Source organism: Coregonus lavaretus (assembly GCF_964263955.1).
Source record: "Coregonus lavaretus genome assembly, chromosome: 28".
NCBI classification, from domain to species: domain Eukaryota; kingdom Metazoa; phylum Chordata; class Actinopteri; order Salmoniformes; family Salmonidae; genus Coregonus; species Coregonus lavaretus.
In genome coordinates, this window is record NC_140015.1 from 9,068,309 (window position 1) to 9,085,456 (window position 17,148).

Genomic DNA, 17,148 nt, shown 5'->3' on the forward strand with positions numbered 1-17,148 from the left:
CCTGAACTCTGACCTGATACACGTGAGTGAGTAAATGTGTCTGTGTGTATTGGAGTCTGGCACAGCTGTGAGGCTATGGAATGATGAGATACAGTGGCTTGCGAAAGTATTCATCCCCCTTGGCATTTTTCCTATTTTGTTGCCTTACAACCTGGAATTAAAATTGATTTTTTATTGTGAAACAAAGAACAGAAACAGAAAACTTGAGCATGCATAACTATTCACCCCCCCCCCCCCCCCCCCCCCCCAAGTCAATACTTTGTAGAGCCACCTTTTGCAGAAATTACAGCTGCAAGTCTCTTGGGGTATGTCTCTATAAGCTTGGCACATCTAGCCACTGGGATTTTTGACCATTCTTCAAGGCAAAACTGCTCCAGCTCCTTCAAGTTGGATGGGTTCCGCTGGTATACAGCAATCTTTAAGTCATACCACAGATTCTCAATTGGATTGAGGTCTGGGCATTGACAAGGCCATTCCAAGACATTTAAATGTTTCCCCTTAAACCACTCGAGTGTTGCTTTAGCAGTTTGCTTAGGGTCATTGTCCTGCTGGAAGGTGAACCTCCGTCCCATTCTCAAATCTCTGGAAGACTGAAACAGGTTTCCCTCAAGAATTTCCCTTTATTTAGCGCCATCCATCATTAATTCAATTCTGACCAGTTTTCCAGTCCCTGCCGATGAAAAACATCCCCACAGCATGATGCTGCCACCACCATGCTTCACTATGGGGATGGTGTTCTCGGGGTGATGAGAGGCGTTGGGTTTGCGCCAGACATAGCGTTTTCCTTGATGGCCAAAAAGCTCAATTTTAGTCTCATCTGACCAGAGTACCTTCTTCCATATGTTTGGGGAGTCTCCCACATGCCTTTTGGCGAACACCAAACGTGTTTGCTTATGTTTTTTCTTTAAGCAATGGCTTTTTTCTGGCCACTCTTCCGTAAAGCACAGCTCTGTGTAGTGTACGGCTTAAAGTGGTCCTATGGACAGATATTCAATCTCCGCTGTGGAGCTTTGCAGCTCCTTCAGGGTTATCTTTGGTCTCTTTGTTGCCTCTCTGATTAATTCCCTCCTTGCCTGGTCTGTGAGTTTTGGTGGGCGGCCCTCTCTTGGCAGGTTTGTTGTGGTGCCATATTCTTTCAATTTTTTTATAATGGATTTAATGGTGCTCCGTGGGATGTTCAAAGTTTTGGATATTTTTTTATAACCCAACCCTGATCTGTACTTCTCCACAACTTTGTCCCTGACCTGTTTGGAGAGCTCCTTGGTCTTCATGGTGCCACTTGCTTGGTGGTGCCCCTTGCTTAGTGGTGTTGCAGACTCTGGGGCCTTTCAGAACAGGTGTATATATACTGAGATCATGTGACAGATCATGTGACACTTAGATTGCCTACAGGTGGACTTTATTGAACTAATTATGTGACTTCTGAAGGTAATTGGTTGCACCAGATCTTATTTAGGGGCTTCATAGCAAAGGGGGTGAATACATATGCACGCACCACTTTTTTGAATTTTTGGAAACAAGTGATTTTTTTCATTCCACTTCACCAATCTGGACTATTTTGTGTATGTCCATTACATGAAATGCAAATAAAAATCCATTTAAATTACAGGTTGTAATGCAACAAAATAGGAAAAACGCCAAGGGGGATGAATACTTTTGCAAGGCACTGTATGAAGAATGCTACGGAACAATGGAGAACTACTTCATCTGTATTGTCTCTAGCCTATCAAAAGATGTGGCGTATTTCATAGCCATATTTACATGGCTCTCAACCACAGTTTGTTTCTTTGTTTCTTTGCTTTTGAGCCTCTTTCCATATGGTTTGCCCCAGTTGCATTTGAAGGACATCAGCAGTTGTGGGCTGAGACAATGTGTCGGCAGCCATATTGGTTCACTGCCACATTGGATTTGTCTTATCTGTGTACAACCATCGCTGATAAGGTTAAAAAGTGATCTGGCTGTCAGCTAATGTTATCACCCCAGATTGCCACCTGGAAAAACACAGGGAAATACCAGGAGGAGCGATGGTGATATCATGTTCATATACAGTGTCCTTTATAAGATTAGACTTCACATTCCATACCATTATAATTTAGGTCACTTTTTATTATAAAGTTGCCCAAACATCACATATAATTTCAATTAATTTGGTAATAATTGTGTAATTACCTATTATATTACAATATAGTTATACATGGAGTAGTAATATGGAGGGGAGTGTAACGTGTGTAGGCCTAATGAGTGATTATGTATTATTACATGTTAGGCCTACTTTATCAGCAGATATAATGTAATTCTGAGTGATTGTATTCTGGCTATCAAAGATGTAAAGTGATACCTGTCCTATTGTATCAAGGAGAGTTTCATTGTAATTCCACCACTGTACACCATGAAGATATGACATTACGTGACTCCACGGCATCAATGGGCATCACTTGAGGCTGTTGCCTACCATTCTCTCTGATGTGTCAGGAGCAGCTCACAGGACCTGTCTTTTTCCATCCTGGAAATAGCTCTTTGATGTGGCGGCCTCTGTGATCAAACCATAACAGTACCAACCAAAGTCTTGGTGTCGCTCATTTTCCTCAGCAATCCCCTTGTTTAATTCAGACAATATGAGAAGAAATGTGATGAGTTCTCCACTTTTCAGTTACACTTTATTCGATTCTTGTGTGAGATTATGTCAAACCCTACATCATACCATAATGTCAAATATGAAATCTATGTTGTTATGATCATAATATGACATTTTAACTGCATATCTACTATAACAACAATGTTGTGGTCATAATGATCCATGTGAATCAAAGAACAAAGTGATGAATAGTGTCAGAGTTTGATACGTTACACTGTTATGGTATATCTTTAGCTACAATGCCTTTGGAAAGTATTCACACCCCTTTACTTTTACCATATTTTGTTGTGTTACAGCCTGAATTCAAAATGGATTAAATGCAGATGTGTCACTGGCATACACACAATACCCCTTTAATGTCAAAGTGGAATTATGTTTTTAGAAATTTTTACAAATTAATTAAAAATGAAAAGCTGAAATGTCTTGAGTCAATAAGTATTCAACCCGTTTGTTACGGCAAGCCAAAATATGTTCAGGAGTAAAAATGTGCTGAACAAGTCACATAATAAGTTGCATGGACTCTGTGTGCAATAATAGTGTTTAACATGATTTTCAAATGACCAACTCATGTCTGTACTCCACACAGACAATTATCTGTAAGGTCCCTCAGTCGAGCAGTGAATTTCAAACGCAAAGACCAGGGAGGTTTTCCAATGGCTTGCAAAGAAGGGCACCTATTGGTAGATGAGTAAACATAATGATGAAGCATGATGAAGTTATGAATTACACTTTGGATGGTGTATCAATAAACCCAGTCACTACAAAGATACAGGCGTCCTTTCTAACTCAGTTGCCGGAAAGGAAGGAAACCGCGCAGAGATTTCACCATGAGGCCAATGGTGACTTTAAAACAGTTATATAGTTGAATGGCTGTGATAGGAAAAAACTGAGGATGGATCAACAACATTGTAGTTACGCCACAATACTAACCTAAATGACAGAGTGAAAATAAATAAAAACATTTGAAAACTGCAAACCAATTGGCAAAGAACTGAACTTCATATCCTGAATACAAAGCGTTATGTTTGGGGCAAATCTAACAGAACACATCACTGAGTTCCACTCTTCATATTTTCAAGCATGGTGGTGGCTGCATCGTATTATGGGTATGCTTGTCATCGGCAAGGACTAGGGAGTTTTTTTTTTGGGATAAAAATAAATGGAATAGAGCTAAGCACAGGCAAAATCCAAAACCTGGTTTAGTCTGCTTTCTAACAGACACTGGGAGACAAATTCACCTTTAAGCAGGACAACAATCTAAAACACAAGGCCAAATATACACTGGAGTTGCTTACCAAGATGACATTGAATGTTCCTGAGTTGCCTAGTTACCTTAAATCCGCTTGAAAAATTTGCTAAAAATTTGAAAAACATGTTTCACTTTGTCATTTTGGGGTATTGTGTGTTGATGGTTGAGAGAAAAACATTTTGAATTTAGGCTGTAACACAACAAAATGTGGAATAAGACAATGAGTATGAATACTTTCTAAAGGCACAGGTCAACCTAGTCAGGTTTCCAATGTGAAGACAGTTTGTGCATGCAGCTGCTGCTTTTCCTGGTCTACCTCATCTCCTACACGTCATGTGAGCCCTCATAGCCAATCAGACGATGTATAGCCAACATGCATTAGGCTCATTCAAATGTCATTGGCTATACGGAACCCTTACCCATCCCACATTCATGTGTAAACATAACTATGTAAACATCATATCGGAAAATCTGGGGCAGTGACATTCCTCTTCATGCAACAGACCTCTGCCTTGCTCCACCTTACTAGCCTGCACCATCCAAGAGAAACACCTCGCAAGAACTTCACAGCAATGGCTGCTCTCTAAGAGGGAAATAAACGAACGTCTTGATTCTCGCCGATTGTGAGGGGACCCAACTGATAAACGCTCTCTCTTAGTAGTGGCAGGAGTCCAAATAAAGCAAATACAGATGGATAAGCATAGACACAGGCACCACACCTCGAATTATCAAGCACATAAACCATATCAGTCGGCCATTACTTCCTGCTCCTGTGTTTACTGATCTAGTAAGGGCTTCAGGGCATGTCTTCTGTTGTCTAAACAGTGACCGGCGTCTTCCCTGTGCTTATGTCTGTTTTGTGGTCTGGTCCCAGGTAGAGTGGACTAGAAGTACCAACTGATGTTTCACATGAGAAGCTGAATGAACATGTCCATTCCCATAGCTACTCACTTCAGGAGGTTGGTAGTGCTAGCTTGAGCTAGCTGAACATGAGCCAAGAAGTGACTCTCTGCTGAGATGCAGCACTGAGGATACAAGTTTGGACAGTTTAGATGGGCTTCTTTTGGTCGATAAGACACCCCAGTTGCCCTTTGCAACCTTAAACTTGACATTAATCGTAATTCTTCTCCTTCCACTAATGCTAATGTTAAGTTTACTAATGCTAATTTTGTTAACATCTCACTTTGTCACAACCCATGTTTCAATGGCCTTCACGATGTATGTTGATCAGCTGATAGAAGGGATCAAATGATTCTCACCTTTGTCAAATATGAACACACACCACCCCAACCCCCACACCCCTCAAACCACTCTCCTATATCTCTGCCACATACACACACACAAACACACACAACAAGGTACACCAGTGAACAGAACTGACCCCATTCATTCCGGTGGTTATTTGAATGTTCAATTGATTCATACCTGTCACTGCTAGAGTCCCAGGGTTGTGAGTGTGCTCTGCCATTGACCAGACAGATCGGGACCTCTGAAGTTGGGATCGATCAGGTGACTGCTGATAGGCAAGCGACGATTCCTGCCACAGCCACACACACTCGTCTTGGCTGAACCCTGTCTGGACCACCACTGTTTTTCATCAAGGCCCTCTGAGTCTGGTGGCTCCAAAGGTCTGTGACCCAGTTCTAGTTCTCAGTTTCCTCTCCTTAAACTTGATTCCATGCACACTAGGAAGCCATTCTGGGTCTAGCAGGTGCACACTATACATTTGGTTTCCCCACCAGGAGTACAATGTAAGGGCCATTGCTTTGGCAGAGACACAGTAGGCTAAGTTAATTGCAGTATGAAATAATGATAATATTCATGTTTGATATAGGAACTTCATATCAATGTCTTTAATAAAATAACTCTGTCTAAGTACCATCATAAAAGGGAATATTGGACTAGCTAGTGAGTTATGCAGTGATGGCATAGTAATACTGCTTTATAAGATAACATGTATGTGTGTAGACCATGTGATTATGGAGAGGCAGGTAGACAGACAGTGGTAACAGTGACAAGGAGGAGAGTGCTTATTGGAACACAGATCCAGGAGATGCATTTTAAATAGATCGGTACAGTAGACAGGCTGAGTCAGAGAAGAGCTTAATTTATGTCTTAGGAATACACATTATTCATTGTGAATGTTCGGCCTACTATATAATGCATGACTATTAGGCACATTAGGCCTACGATAAAAATGCAATACTGCACATAATAATCATTATTATAATAATTATTTGTATTATTATAATCTTTCTTGTTATTATTATTATTATTATTACTATTACTATTACTATTATTATTACGTTATTATTTTGGTTCTGACCATGTTAATAATTGAGGGAGTAGCAACCAAACAAAGGTATAAATAGTCAGTAGTCCTAAATACTCCAGACCTATCTCATTAACATAAAGTACGGTTCAACTACATAACTGGTTTATTTTTATCAATTTGGCTATAGGCTTATGTATTAACCATTTACCATTGAAAGTATTGCAGGATGCTAGGCTGTGAAGCCACATACACAAAATGTCCTATAATGGCTGCCGCAATATTGTTCATATCGCCCATTGTGTTCTCAGCGCCATTTTGCATCAGCATGACATCAGCCATGAGCGCAGTTAGCTCAGTCATTCCCTCATGATACAATGCTAGCTAAAGTAAGTTAAACTAGGTCGGCTAGCCTACCATGTACCAAATTCCCACCAGGCTAGGCTAGACAAAAACAATAACTTGGCCAACACATTGTGTTCTTTATCAGCTCTTGATTATGACGATTTCTCTTGGCTAACGTCTTTACCCAAACAGTTTTATCATATGTGTTGTGTTTATTTTTTGCACAGAATGAATTCACAATAAGAATGCATTTGCCCCAGCAATAGCTTATTGGAAGAAAATAATGAAAACATTTCAATAATATTTAAAATAGCAGATTATTAGTTTTTGTATCTTTAGTACCCCAAAATCTGAAACCAATACAACCTTTGGAGATTTCATGTGTTGCCCTACAATAGATGAAACCATCCCAACATTATTGTGTGGAAATAATATTAACGACAATAATTATATGACTTATTATTATTATTATTATTATTATTATTATTATAACATGCTGCATTTTGAACATATCAACTGTGCAATAGCAAATTATGCGTTTGCCAAGACCAGTAACAGACATTGGTAGACCAATACATCTCAAACAATCACTATTTGCAATATTTCTAGATTTTTCTTATCTGAAATAATTGTTTTAATTATCATCTATCAAAAAGAATTGCACTTTTCATTTAACAGTAACTACATAATCAAAAACACTTAGGCCACATTATAAAAGTTTGTTTTTATTTCAACTATGAAAATAATGTACAATAAATAATTTGAAATTTACTATTAAAGAATCTCAATAAATAAACTAGTTCTAAAACTCATCAACAGGATCAACGCCCGTCTCGAGAGAATTTCTAAAAGCAGTTCAACTATCCTTTAGGCCTATATATCTTTAAGGCCTACATTTCCTGAGAATTAAGCGATTGAGCTGCACTGAACAGTTTTGAAACATTAAGGAAACAGTATAGCCTAATACTGTAACTGCCAATGAATACTGTCAGAAAACAAGAAGGCAATAAATACCTGAAATTTGAACAAGGGGAAATCCGTATGTGATTTCGATGGAGTAAACCAAAATTATAATGCCAGGAAAGGACATAATCGCTCCTTTTCTATCTCAGATTATATGTTATCTTCAAAATAAACCCAGGAATCTTTTTCATAAATGTGTTTCAGGAATGTTGCCGAGAAGCATTCATACCATTGTAATACGGTGGGACATTCTCCTTAATTCGATTGTTCTGTATTGTTCTTGTTGTCGTTAGAACTGTAAATGTTGTAAATCTATTGTACAAAGTGTGCTCGTAAATAAGTCAAAGTCCGCCTCGGAGAAATCTACCGGGCTGTCGAGCGAGCTCTGTAAGCTGGGCGATAAAGCGTCAGAAATCTGGAGGCAGGAATCAGCAGAAAAGAAATTCAAATCGGGCAGGGAGGAGGCCTCCTGCTGCTCTGAAAACGAATGGTCCGGCCCAGATGCGCCATCGTCGCCCATTGTTGCGGGGTTATCTGCAGTGGGCGTTGGGAACAGGGTCGACCTCACAGTTGTGTCAGAGACTGATGCGGGCTCCTGGCAGCTCAGCTGGCCCTCCTCAGGCGTGGGCTGGTTATTGTCACTGCTGTTCGTGTAGGAGGCTGCCGAGTTGCACGTCTCCCCCTCGGACGCAGCCGAGCCCGAGGCTTCCAGTGGCTGGCTCGAGTAAGGCGAGGAGGCATCGGCACCTTCCAGGGGCTCGAACCCGCCGGGGTCGCCCTCTTGGCCTTCCCTGTGGTGTGTCGTTTGCCGCTTGTGCTTCATCCTCCGGTTCTGGAACCACACTTTGACCTGTCTCTCTGTTAGATCCAAAAGCGCAGCTATCTCCACCCGCCGGGGCCGACAGAGATATTTGTTGAAGTGGAACTCCTTCTCCAGCTCCAGTAGCTGCGTGTTGGTGTAGGCAGTCCTCAGCCTCCGGGATCCGCTTCCGCTGTCCAGTCCACCCTGCGCCTCTGCAAGAGCCCAGACATAGAACATAAATAAGTTCAAAATAGCAAGCTAATACGGTTGAGCCTAGACATTTGGCACGCAGCTACTGAAAACCATAAAAATGAACGAGGCGTATCAAAAATCCCAATAGGCCTACCCCATGTGCATTGTTTTCAAATGCCTGCAGTGCTTCTCTGATGTCAGTGTATCAGGTTTGCAGAGAACACGCGTTATTCCTCTAAGCCCCATATTTAGTTTTGTCCCATTGCATCCACATTATATACTGACATCCAACATGGCTACCCCAAACCTCGAGACATGGTTATGAATATATATCATTAAGACAGCACTGACACTGACTGCGATTACATCGTTATTCTAGGACAAGATTTGCAATCTGTATCTTGAGAAATGCAACTTTATCAGCAAGAATACACACACACACACACACACACATCCGCATTACGCATAGAATATCTGACACATACAAGCATTACAAAGACGTTGCAATATAGCTAACATATAGCCTATTATGTCTAGGCTATATCAATGTTTATATGCCTGACTTTAATTTTCACGCAATGCAAGAAATTGATATGTTACAGTGAAATACAATCGAAAGTTGTGTAATAGATTAGTAATAATAAGGATTATGACGGGAAATAGCTCATGCAAAGCAACACTGCAGTACAATGCAGGTCTCTGTGACTCCTCCATATACACGACACAGAGCAGAATGGCACTCATATTTCAGAAATAAATGCATGGTTCTTGTCCTTTTGTTAACATCAACATGATAAAAATTGCCCTGCAACAGTGATTGAGAAAGATTAGGATTCCATATCTGTTTCTATGAGGTGCAGTGTAGACCAACATGCAATGGAACCATGCAAATAAAGACATTGGAAAAGAAAAGAAACGGCAGCAAAAATGTATAGCCTTGTCTTTCACATCATGTACCGACCTGTCGGTGATTCAAGTCCTGCAGTGGCGTACCCGGAGGATGCAGGAGAGGGAGAAGAGGAGGCTACAGTGGCATTCCCAGATTTGGGTCCCTTTTTCGAGGATTTCTTCTCTTTCATCCAGGGGAACTCGTGTGCCAGCGGGCCAGCCGCGCTCGCCGGCGGGGCTGGGCCCTGTTGCGGCTGTGGCGTCCGAAGCTGGAGGCCATTGGAGGTTCGCTTTTGGCTCCTCGGTCGCGCCTGGCTGCTTGTGCAGGGACTCAGGCTGGGGATGGTGTGCTCGAAAGGAGGAGGAATTACTGTCGAGTCCTTGATTGATGAAGTTTGAAATGACTCCAGGACAGCGGGAAAAGACGTCAGGCACTCTGCAAGGGAAGGCTGGCTGTTTATGAACCCAATCTCCCTCTCAAATTCAAAATTCATAGCTTATCCTGGTCCACAGGCGGACGGCGAGATCAAAACGAGCAAAATAAAAACAAAAACGCGTGATTATTAGCTCCCCGCTATCCCGTATTTGAGGGCTTTAATAATTGTGTATATTGGTGATATTACTAGCGTATGGGGACCTTGGTCTACTAAACTGAAGACTATGGGCGAAATTGCAGCCAATTCCTGGTCACATGACCAGATTCAACCAATAGAAAGCCGGGGCCTGGTGGCTAAAGAAAGCATTATTTTCAGCAAATGCTCAAAAATATCATAAGATATTGGTTTGTGTTAGCAGGGGGTATTATATTCGAAATGAAAAAAGTGTTCGGTTGCCAACTGTCTCACCTCGCTGTTTCGAGTGGGAGGTTTTGTGAGGCCCTTTATGTCAAACAATGGAGATTTGCATGCAGAGATTCTGCCTGGACCCTGGTGATGTAATCCAGTAACATTAGGTTATTGTTAAGAGCACATTTACAATATGGCAAACGGCGTGTTTATACAAAAGAAGCTCATTAATCTTAAAAGTTTGACAGGAGGAGCAGACTTAAGGTAAAAAATAACTGCACCCAACCAAGATGGGAGATGTCTCAGCAAGAGGCTGAGATTCGCTTGGCAAAATACTGTATAACGGTTTCCTAGAGCCTAGCATAGTGCAGGTTAGCAGCCTGCATGGTGTAATGATAAACTACTATATTTTTGTTTTCATAAAGGGAAGCTACAAAGTGAAGAGCCAGGTCGGTGTGTGTAAGTGTATAATTATATTATGTTATCTCTCTATAACTGCTAGCCTAGCTCTTTATCACCTTGCAGAGAGATATGCTACTAAATTATGTATTGTGTGTGTGTGTGAGTGTGTGTGAAATGGTCCTAAAAATATACAGCACAGCAAGGTCTTCCACTGACTGCTAGCTAGGAGTTTTCTCTCGCAGTGTAAAAAATTGATGGCTTGTTTACTGAGCCGACTGACTAAGGTTCACAGCAAGGTCGCATGTACAACTGGGAATCCTAGCTTCTTAAAAACTAAAAACTTAGGCTGTGTTTACACTAATGCCCTATACGAATTTGTGCTTATTGATAAGCAAGAACATAGTGTATTGCCTATAGGTCTAGGTTACATGTATTGATTTGAAGGATATTGTAGAAGTTTAAACGGGATAGTAGCCTAGCTGCTAGGATATTTTTAGTGAAAAAAAGAACTGCGGTGATCAATCTTTTCCCAGGCAAAGCGCTTGACAGCAACCAGCCTCAAGAATTATTCTCTTTCCTTCAAGATCCCAACAAAGAAAAGCTATTTCTATCCCCCAGAATCTAGGCCTACTGATTTTTACGCAAAAGCCAGTAGTCTAACAACCCAAACGCAGGCCTTAGAAATGTTTTCCATTGCGTATAAAACCCTGTTGCTGAAATAGGCTTCAGCATTATCTCAAAATAGAAGAAAATGGCCAACATTGCAGTGCACTATTCGACTCCATTTGACTTGACTCTAGGTTTTAGAAACAAAGACGGGAGAAATGTGCGTGGGTGTTTGGCCCCTTTAAAGCTAAATACAAAGCAGTGAGTAGGCCGCTTTTCTCCCATGCATGCAGGCTGTAGAATATGGAAAGGAGGTCAGAAACACGGCCTCTCTTTGCTTATGTTGGAGCTGACTGTGCAAAAACTGGGACAACTGGGGAGATTTTCTCATCATCAGGAATTTTATTCCCATTTTTTATGACTATTTGTTTTGACTTTTTATGTGGTTGAGAAACTGTGCGTTTTGACATGTGGTTTGTTTGTGCCACAAAAATCTTTACGCTTGCCAGAACATGGACTTGCAACGTTATTTGTGTATTTATATATTTATTTACTGGGAATGTGCTCTTTCATATTTGGAGTGTGGTGGGAGTTTGCTCTTTTTACTGCCTTTTTACAGCTAAGCAAACAATTCGAAAAACGATTAACAGATTTAACTACTGTTTAAATGACTATTAGCTAGGCTATATGTTGTATTTTTATTATTCATGTTGGGTGATTAGTGTTTTCACACATTTACATTTAGGTGTAAGTTGATTTTACCATTTTATGACAAGGCAAATGTGTTTTGAAGTAGAAGCATAGAATAAACAGTGCATTTTATTACTATTATTATTATTACTATTATTATTACTATTCTGTTGTTAGTGCTACTTATGTTATTTGTGTTAGTACTGCTATATTAATCAACTTCCTCAGTTGCAGTTAGTTTTAGCAAGAAGATTAGTCTTGATGGTTGCCTTTCAATATTTAACAGCATCTGAAAGGGAACTTAATTGAAATTTCAATTATAATGAGTTGAACTATATTTTCTTGCATTTAGGTATAGGCATATTCCAACATCTGTGATCTGCTCCTTTGCTTATTTGCCAATAAATTAGATTTCTATTAAAATAAATGTTATTTTCTATACTTTGATTGTCTTCATACAGTAGACCTACTCTCCTTAAAATATGATTCAGGATATGAGGATCGATCTATGTGTAAATTATGTACTAAACTATTTTGCTTTTTGGCAAAGATTGTGTTGCATTGGACCACGTGACCAACCCAAGCGCATACCCGAGGGCTATTTCAGTAGTCTGGCACTAGCACGAGGAAGATGCTCCCAAGAAGTTGTGTGTGCGTACGCGTGTATGCGTGCGTGTGTGTGTGTGTGTGTGTGTGTGTGTGTGTGTGTGACTGAAAGAGAGAGAGAGAGGGGGGAATAGAGCCAGCGAGGGAGCAATAGAGTTTGTGCACATGTCTACTGTACTAATTAATACCTCTGCGTTTTTTAACAACTTTAAAAGTATGGCCCTCGTTTTGTCTCAGGTGAAAACTTGAAATGACCAGATAGAACTGAATAACATAACATTTTATTAAAGAATTGTTCAACAGACAACTCTTAACAATGAAATAAAAGGAGCTACAAAGGACAAAGGAAGTTCTCCAAAAGTGTTTAGCTATATTTCGTCTAATTCTCGACTATGCAGGAACGGTCTGATTCCGTCCTCGCGCCCCCTGTACAAGTCAATACATTATTTATGTACAAGGGTAACATAAAACTATTTATTTCTAAAATACAATAACTAAAATTAATTCGTTACAATGACAAGAACACAACGTCTTTATAACAGGTAAATACTAAAAAAGTACATTTTTTCTTGATATAAATACATGGGGGATAAATAATACAAAAAGAAAGTATTTAAACTGGCTATAACAAATAAATATATATTTATGAATGTTCACTTGAACACACATTGCGAAAGACGCTGATTGGAGGTCTTCCGTTTCCAAAATAAGATGTATTTTTTCCTTAACCATCAAAATGTAAACTCTAAGTGCAACAATGATGCCCAGTCGAGAAAGCATTAGTGTAAACCTACACTTCAGCTTGCTTCCCGGACATGCATTTTGTTCAAATATACCCTGTTTCCACGTTAAGTCAAGACATGAGAAAATGTGGGCCTTTCGCATTAGTCATGGCTAATGTAAGTGAACCCTATAGATTGAAAGAGAGAGAGAGTGAGAGAGAGTAGGGAGAGCGAGAGTAGGGAGTGATAGAGAAAAATAGAGAGAGAGTAGGGAGGGAGGGAGAGAAGGGGAGGAGGGGGCAATGAGCCTATCATAGTTTTCAAAAGAGTTCTCAACTCCTTTTTACCCTGTGACGATGATATAACAACATATGTCCTCGTGTGTGTTTGTGTTTGTTTATGGATGTTAGCTAGCATAGCATAGCAATGTGAACCCAAACACCATAAACCCAGTAGGAGTGTAGGCCTACTATGCATCTGTGTGATGCTGAAAGAGCTCTTCCCTTGAAGCCACAATGTTTGGCGAGGACATGTAAAAAATGTCACAGGACAGTGGGTTAGTGAGACATTTCCAAAGAGAGGTAATATGAATAAGGGAAGTAATCTAAAACAATCCAGTGGTTTGCTTGCACCAATTGAAAAATACATATTGACGTCAGTCAAGCTTAGCCATTTGTGCTGACTGCAGGGAGGCAGGCTAAACATAATTCCACGTTGACATAACATGTGTTCCATCGAGTCAAAAAGGTCTGACAGTAATACATCTCCCATCTTGTTAGCTGTCCATTAAGCCCAACTATTACTATTTAATTACTTGGTTTCGAGGGAGGGCTCCATATTCAAGGAAGTAAACCGTTAATCAAAACGCAGTTCAAGTGAATGTTACTAATACGCACAATGATACAGACAACACTTTTTTGGCCATGGCAAGAAACCACTGGATCATGTTTTTTTTCAACCCCATTGCAGCGTCCCATGGGTTAGTTATTTGTAGTTGTAATTTAGATTTCCCCAAACCTGCTACTACAGATGAGTTAACTTGGGTGCTTCCTGGATTCTACCCTGAGAAGGATGGTGCGCTGCCAGCTCCGTGTATGTCGGGTGGGGGTCGCACGGTCCGTGGTGTTGGCTTGCTGACATCTGCGTGGCACCGTTGTAGTCCATGTTCCCAGCCTGATGGTGTGGTAGATGATTGAGGCCGTACATGGACGGCCCAGAGGTGGGCATCGACTCCACGTAGTTTCCTCCCACATACACGGGGCTGCCCTGCATGTTGGGAGTCCCATAGTTGCCACTGTTACCCTGTAGCCCGTGCGGGTCGTATTCTGGTGCTGTGTTGGCATACTTTTGTTGGGAGGGGCAGCTTTTCATGGGGTTTTGGTAGGCTGAGGACAAGGCATAGGCGTTTTGATGGGACTTGTTAAAAGATGGCGGGGAGGGGGCGTCGTAGTTGCCTGCCATTGAATGCATCGAGTTCATGAAGCCAGCTGAGGACTGCATGGGTAGGGGTGGGCTTCCGGTTGGAGAGGGCCCCCCTGATGACGAGCCCAGCCCTTTACATTTCTGATCCTTTTTGTACTTCATACGCCGGTTCTGGAACCAAATCTTGATCTGGCGCTCGCTGAGGTTGAGCAAGTTGGCCATTTCCACGCGGCGAGGCCTACACAGGTAACGGTTGAAATGGAACTCCTTTTCTAGCTCCACCAGCTGCGCGCTCGTGTACGCGGTGCGCGCTCTCTTGGAGGCTGCGGAACCCGGGGGGCTTTTTTCACCTCCGCTGCTCTCCGCTGGGGTGGGAATGAAATAAAACATAATTACTACACGCGGAAATTGAATGCATCATTTCCTAATAAAGCAGAGGCCAGGAAACGAAACTTATCCCCTTGATATTAGTTGTCAACACTTCATAACTTTGGCATTTATTAAGAGATTCGAGACCCTACATTGACCGTGTACGTAAATTGCATCATAGACAAAGCCCACAGCCAGAACTGTAGCCCACTATATTTGAAGGAGCTGCACGTTAACTGTTTTCACTTGAATTGTGTCACACATAGCTGAGGTTCAATTAAATTGGTGTGCGTGCGTGTGTGTTTGTCTGTCAATATGTTCATATCAATCATCTTTGACAGCCTACAGTTTAGATTAAGCATTGCTCTTATCTGCAAATAAACAAGAACATTCGGATTCCAAACGTATCATCTCTGTCTGATGAAAAGATATACAGTATATGCCAAACACTGCCATGTTTCAATGAAATTGTTTCAAATGCTCCTCAATAAAGAGAATGACTGCTTCTATTTTCCGTGAGTCCAATTAATAGAGGTCTCAGTTACCAAATGAATATGGTTATGACTAGAGGGCTTTTCCTAACGACCTAACTAGGAAAAAACCCAGGCTTTAAATATATAAATAATAAGTTAGGTCATTAGATACATTATTATGTATTGTAACTGTATTGTAGTTAAGCTATCCAACTTTGAATGTGTATATAAGGGGCATGAACAAGGTAAGGAGGATTGGGGAGGGGGGCACACACCGTTAGCTGAACTTGCGCTTGGAGAGCTGTTTTTTTGCTTAATATTCTGCCTCGACTCTTTCATCCAGGGGAAGATCTGCTTGTTGAGGGTGGGGTTGGTGGACAGAGTGTACGTCTTGGGCGCTAATTTGGCGGCCCCACCGCTGCCTCCCGGCTGCTGCGCGGTGGCACTGCTGCTGGTGGCGGTGGCACTGCTGCTGGTGGCGTTGGCGGGGTTGACGGGTGGAGACACCTGGGGGGGTGGTTGGTGTTCAGGTGGCAGGCTGGGCCGCATGCAGCTGCCATTCAGCTCTTTCGTCTTTACATGCTGCTGGGGAGGGGCGCTGTTGCCACCGAGGGACTGCAGCGAGCAGGCGGACCTCTGGTAGTCGCCTTCGAGGTGAGCCGCGGACTGGAAGGCGGGTTGAGGAGCATCATAGCCGAAGCCGTTGGCCCCTTGGTACGAGTAACCTCCGAAAAGCGTCGAGTTGTCGTAGTAGGTCGTTTTCTGCATTTCCAAAAGTGGAGTTACCAGCTACCAGGGTCCTGACGACCTTCTGGAAGAACATTGGCACCAGATGTCACGTGACGGTCTCTTTCCAAAGGCCTCTTGGAAGCTGACCTGAAAGGTTATAAGAAGCACATAATAAGAGAGGCGCAAAATAAATCCATCTTCTACCGCTGAAAGGCGCCATGACATGAATAGCGCTTTCCCACAACACGGCTTGCAGATGCCATGCCAGGCCACGGTGCACTGGGCCTACTCTCTCTCACTATGAGCAGCACTCCCTCTCTCCTAACTCTCTCTCTCTCTCTCTTTCTCCTTCTCTCACACAGACACATACACACAACTGCACACACACACAAACAACATCCAGCCAGTCACTCTTCACTCGCACCTGGGAGCACGGACACGATTGTCTTCAAGATGTTGTCCTTGAATAAACAACGAATATAACCTCACAAATATGTGGTGATTGCATTATTTGGGTAGGTATAACCCATCATTTGTGTATATTTTCCGAATTTTCCCATTAGAACATTTTGAATAATGTTTCAGCGTTGGCCTTTGTTATTTCTACGATAATAAAACGTGTTTTCGTTATCATTATTTGTTCATACATTGAAGTCGTTTGAATTGCGATAGAGCGATGTGTTCGTTTACTATCCTAACATGTCTTGTGTTATGGTTGTAATAGAAAAGTCATTATATTTATTTGCACAATTGAAAGATAAAGACAGAAAGCTTCTGCATAAAGAAGGTGCATTTCGGTGTTATGAATGAAAACGAGCAATATACAATTAGTGATGTTTAAAAAAAAAAAAGAATAGTCTTAAAATGCTGTCTGTAAAATGCTATCTAGCCTGTGTAGAGAGCTATGAATGGGCCTTTGCCATGTTGTTGGGGGAAATCAGTGCATATGTCGCTCTTAGTTCCATTTCCTGCCAGGTTTTCTCAGGTTACACAATATT

General features: G+C 41.6%; 2 protein-coding genes across 2 annotated transcripts; both read right to left on the reverse strand.

The window, feature by feature from the left end:
- Nucleotides 1-7,644: 7,644 nt before the first annotated feature.
- On the reverse strand, nucleotides 7,645-9,840 carry LOC311103711 (homeobox protein Hox-B2a-like; the record flags this gene model as incomplete). The annotated part of the gene is made up of 2 exons (XM_084145328.1): nucleotides 7,645-8,478; nucleotides 9,420-9,840. 2 exons carry the CDS (start codon nucleotides 9,838-9,840, stop codon nucleotides 7,754-7,756), a joined length of 1,146 nt encoding a protein of 381 aa, XP_084001454.1. The 3' UTR covers nucleotides 7,645-7,753.
- Nucleotides 9,841-12,697: 2,857 nt separating this feature from the next.
- Nucleotides 12,698-16,211, reverse strand: LOC311103762 (homeobox protein Hox-B3a). Its single transcript, XM_084145410.1, has 2 exons — nucleotides 15,697-16,211; nucleotides 12,698-14,944 (listed from the first exon to the last, which is right to left on the reverse strand). The coding sequence occupies exons 1-2, from the start codon at nucleotides 16,187-16,189 to the stop codon at nucleotides 14,181-14,183; spliced, it is 1,257 nt and encodes a 418-aa protein (XP_084001536.1). The 5' UTR covers nucleotides 16,190-16,211; the 3' UTR covers nucleotides 12,698-14,180.
- Between the last annotated feature and the right edge of the window lie 937 nt (nucleotides 16,212-17,148).